Here is an 18,249-nt window from a genome sequence, read left to right as displayed (position 1 = left end):
GAGGGACATGGTTTAGTGGTAACTTGGCAGTGTTGGATTAGCAGTTGAACTCGATCTTAAAGGTCTTTTCCGACCAAAACAATTCTGTGATTCCATGACCACTGCACAGCCACGCAGACTGACAGTTCATACATTAAAAAAAGCCATGAACCACAGTTACCATAATGAGCAAACAAAACCTGGAAAGAGCAGGCTGCTTGCCACTTCAAGAGTTCATGTACAGAGCTATAATTTCTTAGTTTTGTCTTAAGCATCTCATCTGTCAAACTAGTTTTCAGTTTCAAGTATTTTGAAGTAGATTCACACTGAGGCAGCATCAAGCAGTGTTGTATGTGCTTTCAAAGCTGTAAAGCTCCTATTTTCATACAAAAGTTACTGCGGAAGCCATGTTGTAGATCAGATCTTTGTGTCAATAAAAAAAGGCAGAAATCATGAAGCTTACGTTCATGTCTTATAATGTATGTATCATATCATACCCTTAAAAATAAGGGGAAAACGAAGTATCAGCAATGCATTCTTGATTTTTTTTTAAATTCTTTGGGAGAAAGGGGAGAGGTTGGTTGTTTGGTTTTTAATACTTACACAGAAAGCTTCTCCTTGGCTGTTTTATTGCACTAGACCATGATTCTGATTTCAGAAAAGTCAGGAAACATTCCCCACTTTTTACTTTTGCAGAACACACATTCTTCTGTGGCAGGAACAGAGTTACAGAGAGACATACGTAACATGTTTGTGTTATGTATCTTCTAATGGCTGTTAACGCCCACGCCAGTGTTCACTGTTACTGTATAACACTCTTGAACAAATCACAGATTTCTCATATATAAAGTTTAATGAAAGACATAAATAAAATACAGTTCTTGCTTTACAAATTAAATATTGTACTAAGTATATTTTCTTAAATCTGACTTTCATTTCAAATACAATCTCAACTACAAAGACCGATAAATACAAAGCTGCAAAGCAGAAAATCAAGGCAGTGTCAATATGGTATCGCTTCTTACAGCTACAAAACTGTGTTGTCTCAACTTGAAGGTTCCCAACTTTTTTTGAAACATTTCTATACTTTAAATTGCTCAAATGAACTACGGTGCTAAAAAACACAACTCGTCATCTTCTCATGAAAGATGTCTGGTTTTAGATTTGTGGGTCCAACACCACTAACCTAAAATCTGTTATGGCACTGTGATAGCGTCAGTATAAAAATGACGCTTCCTGCTCCTCAAGGATGATGAGGAACATGCCAGTCTTACAGCGGGCTAAGACCAGCAGGTTTGGGCTAGCACATCTATAGGATGAGTCCAGCTTGTCCTATGACAATGAAAAGCAAGCCCGTGGGCACCACTAGCTTTTGGAAGGGCATCTCCCACCCCAGTGAGCAACAGTGCCAGCAGCACATCGGCTGCCACGGCAGGCTGCGGTTTCAGCTGCTTCACTGCCGCAGGTCCATCGGTTCCACCCCAGACATAACCATTGTGTCTCAAGGAAGTTCATCACAGCGGCTCTTTTCACATAGTCTGAAGCTGATAAATTCTTGACCCTTTTTTCAAAAGATAACCCTGATCATTTAGGGATCCAATAAAGCTTTCAAAATCGGATACCTGGAAAAAGAAAAGACAGACACAAATATCAAATAGGAAGAACGACGTTTTATCTGATGTAATGCAACATAAACAGTTTGAAGGAACTTAGTGAAATAAAGCGAGCTAAGAACAGGTTAGTTTCCTTAGCAAATGGCTGACCTACTCGGAGGTGCCTAGTTGGTTGCACCCTTTCGTGTTTTACTTACACACTGCTGTTACTGTGGTGTTACACAGAACAAGTGTTCTCCACTTTCTGACATGCAGAAAGCATGCAGAGTTACATATGTATAAATCTAAGTTCTGAAACGCAAGTATCTACCAAAGAAAAGTTCAATTTCTACAACTCTCACTGATTTCCAAGTATTTGTTGCAGGTATAGAACTTTGAATGGGCAAAAAATACTCTATCTATAAAGGGAAAATTAGAATTAATTGAATTAGCTGCAGGTAATTAGTCGCTGAATGAATGATCACGCGAGAAGAGAGCTGGCAATAAAATGTCATGTCAGACAGGATTCACACCAAATCCAGTCTTATGTACGGTCAAGATTTGAAGAAGTTTGGCAACTGAAGCCATCTCGCCCCAGCAGGCCAAAGTAGGTTAACCAGGTAACAGAAAGAACTGGATTATTGCCCATAGTAAGTGCCATAAAGAGAAATTCATTATCACAATTTTTCACTCATTACACTGAAATTCAGTTTGAAGTTTTAAATTGGCATTTTAAGCTGTTTACAATGAAGCAAAAAGTAGAATTAGCTATCGATATTTTTGTTTGGTTCAAGTCCCCCACAAGTACAGAATGCAAATCAGTTACAGGATAAATCACATTTGTGGCCATCTGTCCTACATGAAGTTCCTATCAAGTTACAATATTAGGACGCTCGAAGCAGGAATGAAAACCTAAAAGGTGTATCTGGGCCAGAGAAGGCCAAGCAGAAATAGGACATGGACACCACAACAGCCGAAATTTGGGAATTAAAATAGGTGTGTCCCCTGGGGAGCCAGAATAAGTAAAGTATACTGAGACCAAAATTGCCTTTCATGAAACAAAGCACAATCTTGTTAAGGACCAGCTTCAGAAGCAGAACCAGCCCATACTAGTGCAAGGGGTTGTTCCTGTCAAACAGCTAGTAAGATTAGTAAAGCTCACAAAGGCAACTCAGGAAGAGTGTTCGGCCCAAGAGCAGCAAACACTGCTTATTTCTGTTCGTTGCAGAGAGGCACAACAGATGCCTTTTCCACTTTCCATTTCACAATGAATAATTTTGATGGGTCTCGTAGTTTGTTGTTGAAGAAATGCTTGATTTCCAAACTTACTCGTATTTGTAGCTCCTTGGCAATCTGTCGAAGCTGTTGCAAGTCAAAGAGATTGTTGTAAGTTCTCTCTGCGATACTGTTAAGGGCAGAAACAAATCTTTTTGCTTGTGACCGATTACTCATCCCCGACCCATGCTGTGAACGTTCAAAGTCCAGTTTTCCAAACTCATCGGAGTAGGTTCCCAGCATGCTAAAAATATATAAAAAAAGATCAACAGGAGGTAAAGGCAAGAGTACATGAATTTGCTTCCTGAAGCACAACTGCTTGAGAAAGCTTTTAGAAGCCACCTAGGAAACTATCCCCTAGTCAGAAAGTCACTATCTAGGGAACCTAGACTAAGCACCCGTCCAAATCACTTTTAAACTTAAATTGTTCAACTGCAACAACAGAGAGTAATCACATGAGAGAAAAAAAAAAACCCCAACCATTTTTGGCAGCACCTCATGTCTAAGTTCCTGTGCATGGAGACACATAACTGCGACAGTGATACAACTCAAAGGCCTAAGCAATTGTATTCAACTTAGGGCTGCTGTCAGACTTTGAAGAAGAGCTAACAAATCTGAATATTGGTATCATGGGCCTAAACTTGGTAAAGTCATTTCTTCACCCTGTTTGCATATCTGTATTAAAAAAAAAAGCTTTGAATGAATAGCACTGTGATGCTTTACTTAAAGCAGTGTGTATTACCTATATTTCATTATTTCTATTACATCCTCAGCATCTTCCTTGGTAGATTTCTCCCTTAATTCCAGCCTTGATCGTGCCTTAAAACAAAACAAAAAACCCCACAAAGTTATATTTAAAATATATTACAGCTGATGTGAGAAAAGGCTACCATTGCTCTACAACAAGCACAAATTTTAGGAGCAGAGATGGAACAGGATTACAGGATTTAGAGGAAGATTTCTTTTTTTTTTTTTTTGGATAGCTTTCCAGTGTCATCTCCTGCATACTTGCATTATTAGGCTGTAGCTTGGAGTTTATTTGCTTTTTAATAGTGTATTCTTGGGAAGCAGCAAGTCACAAATAGTGTTATTAATGCATAGCATTAAGGAAAACAAGATGGGCAGCAGCTTGTCTCTGCCTGCACCTACTTTTTTTCCTTTTGTGAGAATGTGATAGATTCTCTTTCCACCCTCTCAAGCGTGTTTTACTTTATAAGACGCTTTAAGGAACAGTAGCTCTTAAGCATTTGCAAATCTCTTGCATTCTCACTGATTTCTAGCAGTGAATAAGCTGTCAAAAGTTACAGGATATCAGTAGTCGTTTAGGAATAATCTCTTTGCTTTCAGTCCCTGAAGTATTACAACTTGCATTTACCTCCGTAAGTCGAATCAGTGACTCCAGCTGCCTCGTGGTGATTGGTGTGCTGTCTACTCCTTGGTTCTGTTTCCGGAGCTCAAGGTAGAATTCCTGCAGGACCTGAGCAGCTTCTGGAGATAAATTTGGGTGAACGTACTGGCGAGCATATCCAACATACTTCCTCAGCAGCTGGTGTGGAATGGCATCAAAGTTTTCTCCTGGTAAGATCTAACCCAGTTACAAAGAGCTTAGATTTCTGTCTGTCAAGACAACACAAGTTTTATCATAAAATCTTCATCTTCTATGCCTTATCTGGTGAAATCCTCACTGTAGTGCTTCATGTATGAACTGTGTACGTAAAAAGTCCATACACTGCTTAGACATGTAATCAAACACACTCAGCCATTTCAGAAAAAGCAGCTGAAGCTTCTCATTTGCAAATTATAAGTGCCAAACATGGTTTAACTATATCAAGAATTCTTTCTCAAAAAGAGAAAATCCAATTTCCTAATTATTATAAGATATATCTCCAAAGAAGATTAAACCACCACTGCTGACACCCCATTTCCAAAAGTGCATGCATTTAGCTCCAGTAGGGAATATTCCTCCCAAGACCTGGCATTTGACAATATCAGCCCTCAAACTGATCACTTAAGTTTAATAAGAAATATGCTTCCTCTCCTATAATCCCCAAATCTGTCGTGAGCTGCAGATGCCCAAGGATTTGTTTACACGCTGCTTTATTCCGATTCAATACTTCACAGCACATTGTGTAATATCAAATTATTATATCAAGTCTAGTTCTGTAGCTCTCTATTGAAATATAACACAGCGATTTTGCTTTAGAGTATCTCATGCAAAGTATCTTCTCATTACTGCAACCAAAAAAAAAACCAACCAGCTCAGCTAATAAATTCTATTCTGTGTGGAGATGAAGATGGCTTGAGACACATCTTTAGCAGCTCCAGCAGGGTGGATAATGTTAGCTACAACAGACGATTGGTAGAAACCAGTGGCTGGAGCTTTAAATGCTTGCTCTCTTAATTCAGAGGCAATTATCAAGAGAAGAATGGGAGTGGGAGACAGGACATCCAGCAGGTTGGGGCTGCCAGGTCCCAGTGCAAGGAACACCATGGGAAGGGGCATAGCAACAGTCACGGGACAAGTCCTACCTTTAGTCTTTCAAGCAGCGGTCGATCTGAAACAACTTCGAGAACAGAGCGATCCTGCGTGTTGGTACGAGTCACAACAGCGCTGCTGCATGCTGCCGGCTTTCCCGCTCGGATTGCCATCACATGCTCAGACAGCAAGTGATCATGATCTTCATTTGGGGTGTCCAGCAAAATGAAAACCAGATCAAATCTCGACAATAAAGCGCTCCCCATTCTAGAGCAAAGACAACAAAACCACACAGTGCTCATCAAGAAGTGAAAAAATTAGAGCAACTCTGCTCCCATCCCACTCATTCAGAATAAAGTAGAACAGCAATTTCTCTCTCGAAAGCCACAAAAAAAATTACTACAGTAAGTTTGTGTTCAAGCCCCAGGGAACTAGAAAGCAATTACATGCAAAAACAAGACTGCCAAAAGCACCTGCTCCCGAACGTGAGCTACATAAACAGCATTTTAGAAAGTGCTCACTTTAAGTTCTCAGACACTGTTTTGGCTTTGTTATAATGTCCTCCAACTGGGTTTGCCGCAGCAACAATAGACGTCCGAGCTGGCAAACTGCAAACAATGCCAGCCTTGGCAAGGCTGATGCTTTGCTGTTCCATGGCTTCCAACAAAGCCTGATGCTGGTTTCCCATCTTATCAAATTCATCTATTCCACAAATTCCTAGAAGCAATTAACACAGGACAAAGACTTATTAGAAAACACGTTAGCTCATGGACAAGCGTATGCTACAATCCAGTGCTACATCAGAAGCCCAATCTAGAGTCCTGGCGACTGCAGGAGACATCGGACCAAGTCTCCATTTCAGCAAGGTTTGTTTTCCTTTCATGGTGCCACAGCTGAACAATTAAGAAGCTGGCCTGGCTTGCGGAATCAATGTCGTGATTACACATTAAGATGACAATACAAGCTTTTTAAAAATAGACATAGATGACAAATCTCATAAGCCAGCTATTTTTCAAAAACAGTAAGAGTCCAGCAGCTGCCCTTGAGTCAGAGATTTCTCAATAAGAAAATCCTAGTGCTTTGACACAGTAAGGGTGGTATATGAATTGCAGAACTCCAGTTTCACACACATCCTAAGCCCTAGGGAAGCAGGAAGCACCTCCAGAGAAGTAACTGGAAAAGCTCAGAACTTCCCAAGGTGTGGAAAGCCAATATCATATTTCAAATTTACATTTTTAGTCCCCAATTATGCAAACATTGTAGTTAATCTTAGACTCAGCAGCATACCCCACACGCGGTCACACAAAACTTGTAGCATTACAGGTATTACCTTGATCTCCAAGCACTAAAGCACCAGCTTCCAAGGCAAAATCTCCAGAAGCCCCATCTCTAGACAGTGTAACAGTCAGGCCAGAGCTGGTGGAAGTATTACCACAAACATACACACCACGAGGAGCAACGTTACATACTGCCTAGAAGAGAAATAAATAATTTTTCCCTACCCAAGGTGAAGAATTTCGTAAGCCTTATTCTAGAGAAACAATTAAACGTAAACCCAAATTTGTTTCTTTCTACTTAGTGTGGCCCGACAGTAAAGTTATAACGCCTTGCAACCCCAAAAGATCTACTTCTGCAAAACTTTAGTCACAGGAATAGTAGGAATAACTTGGTCACAATACTTGTTGCACAGCAATGTCTCCTGTGTTATCAAAGCTACTAAGACCTTGAGCATAGCACTTACGTTTCAAAGTATGTTGAAATGCTTGGGGACATGCTATCCACCACAGAACTGCAGATATATAATTTCTGTATCTTGAGACCCCAAGGTCTCTTTAGACTAACATCTTGTCCTAGTGCCCAACACAAGCTGCTTCAGAGGAACACACATAGTTCTACCCACAGCGAGGGCATAAAGGACAGTCCTCGTCTTCTCCAGGCCTCTATATCCAGAAAGCAGCTTACAGTTTGAAACAGGAACTAGCAAAGCATAGTAAGCTTGAACACAGACACGCTGCAGTTAAATTTGCCCAGAATACAGTTATAGCTGGGCTTTCCCAGTAAATCTGTAGAGTTACTGGTGCCTCTATTTTATTTAAAAGATAACACCCAAAGCATATTTGTTCGGTACCAGGTATGTGACAGGCACTGAGCACTGAATAAATAAAAAAACAAGCAAACAAACGAAAAAACTCCATCTCCGACACAGCTTTGGTTTTCTCAGACAATAGAAATAAACCAACCCATACTTGCAACATTTGACTTTTTCCTAATCCTGGATCTCCAACAACCAGAACATGTGGATCTCCTCGCACCGGGATTCTGTTCTTGTCATCTACAAACTTCTGACATCCTCCAAATAACGCGAGGGCCAAACCTGCCTTTACAATCTGTAGTGGAACATACCAACACTAATGAGTATTTGATCATGGTGACTGATACCGACAGCTCCCTACCATTGGCTGTAATAACCCTTTCCTTCTGGATGGCTGAACTTACAGGTGTGTGACACCCAGTCATCTGTAAATATAGCCACTGCCCATTCCCCTCACCCCAGAGAAATGTTATAAATCCTTTAGGAGTTTACTGTGGCATAAACACTTCAAACTGAATTTGCAAGCTGAGCTGTTAAATTACTTACCTCATGGCCGTAGATTGCAGGACAAAGAGAGCTGAAAAAACAAGGAACACTATAACATAAGTGGAATATAAATCTTGTATTACTATTAAATAATCACTTGCTCCATCTCCCTTATCACAGAAAACTTCTATATGTCTTTTGTTAGTTGTTGCAGAATTTACAGCAGAATCAGTTTAAATGTAAAAGCAGCATCAAATTTCTCTAAATTTTCAGATAACCAGGTATGCTTGAAATGATAAAAAAACCCTTTCATTTGAGTTTGCACAAACACAGACGAGAACCTGTTTCCCAGTGGTTTCTGCACTCGTTCTTATCATTATCAAGTAACCCTCCCTTTAAAGGTGCTGGTTTTGTCTTCTTTGCCTCCACTGGGAGGACCTGAGGGACACCCCAGCTAGAAGATTACTTCTTGGTCTGAACTGAGGGTCTTTCATACCCTCTGCTCAGTTCTTCCACCTCTTTTCTCTGCTGTAGAAAAGTAAAAATAGTGTTTGAGAGTTGAATTTTCTCAGTGAGGAGCAAAATTAATTAATTGCCCTTTTTACCCATGGCTTTCCATCTCGGGGTTGAGCTGAAACACTCCTAAATTCCCCATATCCTTAAATGCCTCCTAGAGCGTTAACATCCCCACTGCAATACTTTCACTTCCTCCCAAGCTTCTTGCTCACTAACGTTTGTTAAATCTCTGTGGTATCTGTTGCACAAGCCCTGGACATTTCACAGCTTTAAGATTAGCTCTCACATCTGTCTGACGTTGGTTATGTCGATTCAGAAGTCTAATCCTAGACTCCCTCTAGGTCTGACACAACTTACTTCACGATAAGCCTGAACAGATTTTCCTCAGCTTGAATTTCTTGAACAGCATAGAGGTCTTTAAGTGAAAACTCCATGAACGATCTTTGAAAAGTCTCATCATCAAAATTCTTCAGTTTTTGGCCTTTACTGTTGCTGACAGAATTTGCCTCAATGTACAACAAGAACATACACTTGTCATTCTTATTTTTAGAAGCTCCTATTAGAAAAATTGAGAAAGGATGAAGGAATACTTTTTACATCATGAAGTACTGATGTTATTTACAAATGACAGAGGTTAGTTAAGAAATATTCAATACAGCCACGTGCAAAATGTTCATATATAGGCACTTGAACACCTACATTTTCAAAAGTTGATAAAAAGTAACTAAGTTTCTTTAAGTTCCCTCAATGTAGGTACACAATGAAGTATTTTGCTGGATTAAGAGGGTGTGTGTGTCTAGAGAGAATTTTCTCCCAGAATAAATGAAGTTTTCCAGGAATTTTAAATTATTACATTATTCTAGTCAAATGTAGGTTGAATATAAAAATGTTTTCACTCAATACTTACATGAAAAAAAAATCCATGGTGCAGAAGAACTAAACACATAGCTTAATAATTCATCATTTTCTATATTCTCCAATGATTACTGAGCAGAGAATGTGATCTCAGAGTACATCGGTACTGCAGTTCTCTGCAATATATTCTATTACAGCCTAATGTTGGAGAAAAGAAAATGAAAAAAAGAAAAAAAAAAAAAAGAAGTCTCTCGGAAGGACTTTAGGAAATAAGGATGACCCCCTTACATCAGTGGTCCAGAGATGGCTTTCCTATCAGCTGACATACTAAAACATCAGATGTCAGACTGGCATTTCACATTCAGGACCGTAGTTGTGTCTACACCAGTGGGTTGCGAAAGCCCCTATCAGTAGACGTTACAGACAGTGCTCATTGGGTTTCTTCAAAATGACTCCTCATTATAAAACTCTGTGAACTTCTGAAAAAATATACACTTCATGCATTTACAACTTGGAGAGCTCACATTAAGGGGGATGGCTGTTGTTCTTGTGTAATCATTAGAAAAAGGTGTTCTCAAATGATGTATTTTACCTTCCTCAGTACTCGACACCTTAACTATCCCTGTAATTGTGACCATATCTCCTGGGACACAGCTGTCCACAAGATCTTGAACCAGTTCACATTCGATTGTGCGAGGGATTCGGCCTGCTTCTCGCTGATCATCTGACATGAGCTCTTGCACCCTGCAAGACACAAGGATTTCCAATTAATTACAGCGTACAAGATTGACGGCTGCGTGCTTCCAACCAATCCTTTCCAAATTGAAAAGGAGGACAGCAGAAATGCCCTGATAAACACTAGCAACAGCAGTGCTGAATTTGGAGAAACAAGCTTTTTCAGTTCTGATTTTAATAAATGGGTATACATTATGCATTAAACCCAGAAAGACAGCAATTATGAGCTCCAGAAATAATAAACACTGTTGAAATTCGTGTCTTCTAGCACTGATGAGCATGTTCATGTAGAAACAATTCCAGCACGTGAAATAAGATGGACCTCATACACAAAAATCAAGATGTCAGACATTATAGCTCTGATAAGTGCTTAATTGGCATTTTAACCATAGCAAAGCCCAAGAAATTCCTCAGACCATACCAAGAACAGCAGCTCACTCTTTGTATAGTTGTAAAAGGCTAGCAACTAACAAGTTCTTTAAAAGGTTCCAGTTTTGGCTCTGCACTTAGAGCTCTCGTAGTTTTCCTTGAAGCTCAGAGTCAAGCTTTTCTTAAGAAGCTGCAATAAACAGCACCATCTAGAGCTGCTGACAAGAACATCAGTGCTGTTTTTTTTAATTAATTTTTAAATGACTTTTATTACAGAACATTAATCAAGAAAAACATATTTAGATGCTATTTGGTACAATAAGACTTCTGATACAGAGCACGTGAACTTACAGAATATGAATGTAAGAAGTAGGAAAAAGTAAGCAGACTCCTATTTTTTCCAAGCTAACACCCGTACTGCAGTAAGCTAACGGGATGGACAAGAAACACATCAAACTCTTCTGAATGCATATTGTGGGGCAACAGTAGGACGGCCATAGTGCTGATAACGGATACTAGGATGGAAATGATGAAAACCTGATCCACCCTCCACATTCCCACACTTTAACATTGTTAATTTCTGTAGAAACAGTAACTTGTCCCCCCACAGCAAAGGCATCAGAAATGTTAGGCATACCTACTCGCTGATTAGACATAGAAAGTAGAAAAATGGGCAGGCGCAGCACCATTTCCTTCTACTGAATGTAACTTAAGGACTGGGGGACACAATATCACGTCAAACCAAGATTTTTAAACCTCAAGTTTACTTTTATTTCATTCAACTGTGACAGCTGACCAATGTAATTTAATAGGGCTTTTCTAGCTGACTTTCAGCTCATTAAAGGAAATAATTAAATAATAGATGCAATTAGAAAAACTGCAAAGACCACAAACCGAACATTTCTCAAAGAACTCAGTCATGGTAGGAGGAGTTTCCAAGGTAGGTTTAATATACAAAGTATACTAGTGCTCAGATAAAACAACTGCTTTGTAATACAAATTTTGAAGAGTGCTTGCCACAAAAGCATAAGATTATTAAAATTACACAGTGTAACATGGAACGAGCCATCCTGTCACTTTCTGATTACCCTGTTGCATTACATTTTTGTGCAGAAGGGACGATGCGCTTACTTAACAGACTGCCAGTCCACTGTAGTGGTTAAAGGAGAGCTTCTGTCAGCTGTGAAGGACCGGCCACGGCACTCGGGAACAAGGCACTGTAACAACAGTAATTCTAATTCATTTACAACCTTTTTTAAAATCATAATTTGGAATTGCCTTATTTGGTTTAAAAAAAAAAAAAAAAAGAAGACAGCAAAGCAATGTGATTGACTAAAACCATTTCAGAAAAAAAGCTAGCTAAATTAGGACTACAAATTAGCACGTACATAATTATTGAAGAGCTATCAAGCGCAGATAGCTGAACCCTGACTCATAGTTGTTAGAGCAAATACAGCTGAATTGTATGATCCCCTGGGCGAACTGTTGTGAGTTTTTGGGTGTTGGGGGGGAAGGGGAGGCAGTGGGTGATTTTGTTTATTTGTTGGTTTGGGAGGTTGTTTATTTTTTGTTTGTTTGGTGTTTGGGTTGGGGTTTTTTGTTTGGGTGGGGTTTTTTGGTGGTTTTGTTGTTGTTGGGGTTTTGTTGTTGTTGTTGGGGTTTTGGTTTGGTGTTGTTGTTGTTGGGGTTTTGGTTTGGTGTTGTTGTTGTTGGGGTTTTGGTTTGGTGTTGTTGTTGTTGGGGTTTTGGTTTGGTGTTGTTGTTGTTGGGGTTTTGGTTTGGTTTTGTTGTTGTTGGGGTTTTGGTTTGGTTTTGTTGTTGTTGTTGTTGGGGTTTTGGTTTGGTTTTGTTGTTGGTGTTGTTGGGGTTTTGGTTTGGTTTTGTTGTTGGTGTTGTTGGGGTTTTGGTTTGGTTTTGTTGTTGGTGTTGTTGGGGTTTTGGTTTGGTTTTGTTGTTGGTGTTGTTGGGGTTTTGGTGTTGTTGGGGTTTTGGTGTTGTGTTGGTGTTGTTGGGGTTTTGGTGTTGTGTTGGTGTTGTTGGGGTTTTGGTGTTGTGTTGGTGTTGTTGGGGTTTTGGTGTTGTGTTGGTGTTGTTGGGGTTTTGGTGTTGTGTTGGTGTTGTTGGGGTTTTGGTTTGGTTTTTTTTTTATTATTATTAATACTTGCAGATGTTCCAGAGGAGATAATTTTTTCACTTGAGCACATTAGGTAACATAAATGAACTGAGCACTTTCCTTTGTCTAATGACTTTTTAAATCCAGATTAAAAACACTGAAATTAAAATAGAAAGTTGTAAACAAAACCCACAAAAAACCCACAGTCTAAGCATAGAAAACCACTGCAGCAAGGTGGAGGAGGCTTTTTAAACATAACCAGTGAAATGGAAATGAAAAGAGGTTTATTGTTTTTCCTAGATTTGAGGGAGTTTCTACACACTGCTTTTGTTTCAGCAGGATATACATTTTTCAAATAACGAGGGTATTCAGTAACACAAAGTTGCATGGTAAGTTTAATTTTTTCTGATGTGTCAGTTGTTTAACCTAGCTTTAAAGATTAGATTTATTATTTTTTTTTAAAGCCAGTGGTGCTGCTTTTTCTCAAATCACTAGAGATAACGGAAAAAGTATTAAGTTAAATCGTTTTACCTTACCTTAGTTGGAAGGGTGTACTTTGCATCAGGTAGAGGCACACTCTGAACATCTCCACATGTGCCACAAACGAAAGCTAGCTTAGTGCAGAGAGGCTTAATGTTACTGACACGCACAACGGTACCACGTAAGGCAATATATTTTCCATAGCAGTTGGCCCGAACGTTTTTCAGCTGAGTTAGCGGATCATAGTTGTACACCCTACACAAAAGTTAAGCATTAACATTTTGAAAGCTTACCATACTTAAATGCAGAACAAAAAAAACCCAAAAACACCCCACAAACACAGCCACAAACGCCCCACAAACACAGACAAAGAAAAAAAGTCCCATACCCAACAACAAAAAGATTTACACACCAATGATTAACAGTAAGCCAGAGCAATGATTAGAAATATTTTGTCTGTGGACTCATAGCAGTCTCTGATTCCTGTTCTAGAAAGCAGCATAACATTTAATATTCTGCAAGTGTATACACCTCAACAGCTGTACAGTTTGTTTATGTAGTGACACCTCCCTCCTGTAAACAACAAAGACTAGCGATACAACAGAAATTATTCTATAGTCATCTATAACCACCTCTTTGAATTATTTCAGATTAAGACCAGAGTTTAGACTTGCAACACAAAAGATTCAAAGATTTATTATGCATATGCTCCAACAGGAAGAGTGAGCTTTTGTGTTTCGAACACATAAGAACCTGTCATCAAGTACAACACACTGCACCTTGTTAAGGACAACAAAGAATACCTCGTCAAATAATTAAGAATAATAAACTTTGAACAGAATCGTTTATCATGGAATGGACCTCATGATGTCCAGTCCAACCCTCCTGCTCCCGCAGGGTCAGCTAGAGCAGGTCACTCAGGTACACGTCCAGTTGAGTTTTGAATATGCTTGCAGGTGGAGACCGCACAACCTCTCTCACAGCAAAATAGCATTTTCTTGTGTTCACATGGAATTTTCAGTGTTTTAATTTGTACCCACTGTCCCTTGTCCTGTCACTGGGCACCAATGAGAAGTCTGGCTCCTGAAATCCAGGGTTTTCCTCTGCTTAGGACCCTGAACACCACCATCTCATACTTCAACCTTGTCTATGCTGCAGAACCATTTTAGAAGCACAATTATTTTTTTTTGACTTATCGAATACTTTCTTCTACAGGATAACAGTCCGTAACTCTCCCTTAGAATCTGAGAGCTTGTGTACACCTTTTTTGGCCACAGGTTTTTCCTAAACACATTTTACTGTGTAATTATAAGGGTGCAGTTTTATAACAATGCAAAACTTAAAAATATATAGCATGACAAACACCCAAATTAAATCCAGCTGCCCAAACATGCTGATTTCCCATACCAAACCAACTCCAGCAGGAAAAAAAAAAACAAAACAAAAAACCCCAAACCAAACTCAAATAGGGCTTATACTCCTAGTCCCCCTCAGATGCCTGAAGTCTGAGATGCCATTACTTCTGACAAAGAAAAAAAAATTGTGCTAAGGGCATGTTTCATTAAGAACTCAAAGGAAGTCACATTTTAAAAATAACAGTAATTATGATTCTTTAAAGTACATGCTCGTTCAGAATAAGTGTAGCCTCAGCTTCTTTGTTTCAAGTTAAAGTTTGTTTAATTAGAATTAATATTCTTGAGACTTTTCATACCAGTAGTCATTTAATAGATTTAAGCTAATATGAAATAACACATCCTCATAAACCACTTCCAGTTTACAAGCGTGAACCTAAACTACAACTCATACACCTGCTATAATTTAGGTCCACACTTTTCAAATAAACTTCTTTATGAAGACGAGCCTTTTGCTAACAAAAGGCTAGATCGTATTGCCTTCCCAACTTCTTCAGTAAACAGAAGTTGTTTAAATATATTTCTCTGGTTTAAATCAACACACCTTTCACAGAATAGTTGCTCTACTTATAAGTTACTTTTCAATTTATAAGCTTTTCTTCAGCTTATACGCAGGTTTCATGTTGTTTTTGTCTTCAGAATGACAGTCTAGATTTTGTCATGGTGAAGGAAAAAAGCAAAATGTAGACTGTTCTTCTGGAAACAGCTTCAGAGTCAAATCTCTCAATAAAATAAGTAAGCTTCAGCATCACACACAGACACGGACAATGATTAGACAGCATTAGGCAAATAAATCCTCCTGAAAACAAAACAAATGCTCAACACCCATTACCTAGCATGAATGAGAGGCACATTTATGATAGGTTCTCCATCAAGCGGTAATCCTTCCTGCACCTGCAGCTCTGCAGCATGCCTTTCAAGGTCCTTTGTTAACACCTAGACAGAACAGACAGGCAGGCACAAATGTAATATTATGCACCATGGATTCGATTGGCTATTGAATTTGATTACCATCCCTTATGATCAGACCCACTGCTGAAATCTAAAAAGCCCTCTGCTGTCCCACATTAAACAGTGTTTTTCTGCTTCTGAAGAGCTTTAAGCTGCATTTTAATGTAAATTTAAAATCAACACATTCGTTGTGTTTGCTTCTTTAATTAGAAAAAAACCCAATGTATACAATAATCTTTAATGTTAGGCAATGTGCGGTAGCTTGACTAAAGCACAAACATCTGAGAAATTGTCTATCAAGAAGCAGTGAACTGCGACTTAGAGACATTGAACAGAGCCAGGAATTCTTGAATCTGCTCGCCATTCACCCACCAGCTGCGTGAGGTGTGACACAGCACGTGTAATTCGCAGTACATTAATAAAACAGGAATTTGAACTCCCTGTTATGTAAGTGCTAGAACCACACTTAGTTTTAATCAGCTGCTTTGAATAAGCAAAATGCACTAAGACAAAGCATTTTCAAAACAGGATTTTGTAGGCCATACAGAAATGGTGGAGGGATGGAACAGTTTGAGTTTTGAATAAACAGTAAATTTCTGTAAGACAGGAAAACAGATTGGGGTTTTATAAGATAATTACCTCTACGTCCCACTGATTTTTTGTGGGGGTTATGCTTCTATGTACTAGAACATTTACCTGATGAATTGCCAGACCCATACAGTGCAGTATTTTCTGAGGCATATCCCTTAATTCAGTAGATATATTTGGTATTGATTTAGTCAATTCTTTGTCTTGTATTAGTTCCTTATAATCCACAAGAATACTTCCTTTTCTTTCTATTTCATCCTGTGAAATGTTTTAAGTTATAAAATACACTTCAAATTATGAACACAACACAACCAAATCACATAATAAAAGTTTCATATCTATGATGGAAATTATTTTGCATTGAAAAAATACATAAAATCTGTAATGTTATTTTATCAACAATAGGTTGGTTGGGGGATAGGTGTTTTGTTTTGCTTTTACCTTATCATAAAGCTCAATGCGTTCCATGAAAAACTTCTCAAAGGCTTGAGTCTTCTGGACAAAAGGAGACTTGTCAGCATAAGCTAATTAGAAACGCATTGCATTAGTAATTGACATAATTAATTCAATTTCACAAAATAACACAAACAAGGAATTTATCTTCCATTATTTTTCTCTATTGCAAAACTGAGGAAGATGATAGATCTCTACACTACCACAGTATTGTTCTATTATAAAACCTGTTACAAAATAAAACTTTGTCTAAGATGACACAAGACAAGCACACAGGATCAAAAGTACAGTAGAGGTATGTATATTCCAGTCTTTGATACACTGCAGGTTTTATGGGGCTACTTGAACAGGTTTAAGAAAGATCATATTTCACACTATTCAAGATCCCTTTCCAAGGTTTGGAGACCATAGAGACTACAGTGTGCCACAAGATTGAAATCTCTATTGTATTCATGTTTCTATATAACAAGTATGAATTTCAGTTGCTTTCTGTTGAACTTATTCCCTCTACTTATAAGCAGTTCTAGAAAAAAATGGAATACTTGCTACATATAATTTTGGTCTAAAAATACCTTCAGAGAAATAAAGTTTCCAGCCCTTATAGGGAATAAATTGGTCCAACGTTGACTGAACTAGTCGAGATCTTACTGGAAAAAAAAAATAAAATGGGGTTTAAAAAAATATGGATACTAAAACTTTGCGAGTTTTATTCTCAATGATTCTTTTGACCACCAGTGAGTCAAAAGAATGTGGTTAAAAAGTTACATAAGTGCTTTGTATAAACTTGCAATAGAACTTTGAACTTTAGCTGAACTCCTGAAATTGAAATTTAATTGTGCCTTTTGCACCTGGACTCGATGTAGAAAAAATTAACTGAAATTTAGATCAAAGAAACTGAATTGTTGAAGGATTACCTCCTCAAGAGATTACTGAAGGTGAATAAGGCCCATGGGGACAGCGCACTCCCAGTCTCTGATGTAAGTATAAAATGACAAGATGTAGTCTTTGGAAGGGAGTCTAGATGAGAGCGTGCCCAAGAGGAGCTTTAGGAGATTATAATACTAAAATACACATCCTCTTGTAAATGCTAAGGATGCTATTAAGGGGAGCTCCCAGAACGTTAAAACATTAACTTAAATGCATATGTATGATAAGGGATGGTGAAGAAACTGTAGCTCACCAATCAGCTGCATCTTATCAGAAATATTGGACTGTCAGAAGCGTATGCTGTGCTGGTTGCTGCTAAATGCCCAGCACACAATTCTGCAGAATTGGAATAAGGACAAATATCTCCAATCAGTGTGTTGATTGGGCTTTGCACACCAGGTGAAGAACCTTTGTTTAGGGACAGCACCGGGAAACAAACAGCTCAATTGCCTAGTGTAAAAGTAGGTATAAATAAAAACATTGAGGCCTCAGAAAACAGGGGCTGCTCACCAGGTTCGGGCATTCTGCTCCACTGTCCCTTCTGTCCTCCGCCTCGCCATCCGCCTCGCCACCCGCCTCGCCATCCGCCTCGCCACCCCTGAGGGCCTCTTCCCCGGGCAGCCCCTCTGCCGCCTCTCACGTCCCTGCTCATCTCGCTTTGGGGCCTCGGTGACAAACACAGCTAAAAAACCAATAACTTTACCAGAAGATATCTGAAATTAAATCAGGATTATATGCCTACGGGGCTAGCATAGGCGGCCTTAAGGAGAGAGAGGGGAGACACCCTCGCTCCCTTCAGCTTTCCATTTTGCCGCCGACGCCTCACTTCCGGGCGCTGCAGCCAATCCCGAGAGCGTCGCCATGGAGCAGGAGGCGGGACCGCCACCTCTCATTGGTCCACTCTCCCGCCGCTCCTGTCCCCCGCCGGCCTTGCCATTGGCTGGCGAGCG

The 18,249-nt window shown here is 39.2% G+C and overlaps 1 protein-coding gene across 1 annotated transcript; it reads right to left on the bottom strand.

Moving 5' to 3' along the window:
- Positions 1–808: 808 nt before the first annotated feature.
- Positions 809–18,186, bottom strand: MCM8 (minichromosome maintenance 8 homologous recombination repair factor). The gene is made up of 18 exons (XM_074579186.1): positions 17,810–18,186; positions 16,945–17,019; positions 16,361–16,443; positions 16,028–16,177; positions 15,213–15,316; positions 13,025–13,223; positions 11,507–11,592; positions 9,864–10,015; positions 8,774–8,972; positions 7,961–7,991; positions 7,569–7,709; positions 6,653–6,794; positions 5,844–6,039; positions 5,376–5,589; positions 4,222–4,431; positions 3,589–3,665; positions 2,901–3,090; positions 809–1,601 (listed from the first exon to the last, which is right to left on the bottom strand). The coding sequence occupies exons 1-18, from the start codon at positions 17,949–17,951 to the stop codon at positions 1,509–1,511; spliced, it is 2,484 nt and encodes an 827-aa protein (XP_074435287.1). The 5' UTR covers positions 17,952–18,186; the 3' UTR covers positions 809–1,508.
- Positions 18,187–18,249: the final 63 nt, after the last annotated feature.

The sequence above is a fragment of the Larus michahellis genome, chromosome 3 (genome assembly GCF_964199755.1).
Source record: "Larus michahellis chromosome 3, bLarMic1.1, whole genome shotgun sequence".
Lineage (NCBI taxonomy): Eukaryota > Metazoa > Chordata > Aves > Charadriiformes > Laridae > Larus > Larus michahellis.
This window is presented reverse-complemented; position numbering and strand designations above follow the sequence as displayed.

Excerpts from the sequence above, each read along its gene's own strand:
- MCM8 (XM_074579186.1), bottom strand. The coding sequence starts at position 17,951 with ATGAGCAGGGACGTGAGAGGCGGCAGAGGGGCTGCCCGGGGAAGAGGC. Across the intron at positions 16,444-16,944 it reads GAAACTTTATTTCTCTGAAG|CTTATGCTGACAAGTCTCCT; the intron begins GTATTTTTAGAC and ends GTTTCTAATTAG. Across the intron at positions 3,091-3,588 it reads ATAGAAATAATGAAATATAG|CATGCTGGGAACCTACTCCG; the intron begins GTAATACACACT and ends ATATATTTTTAG.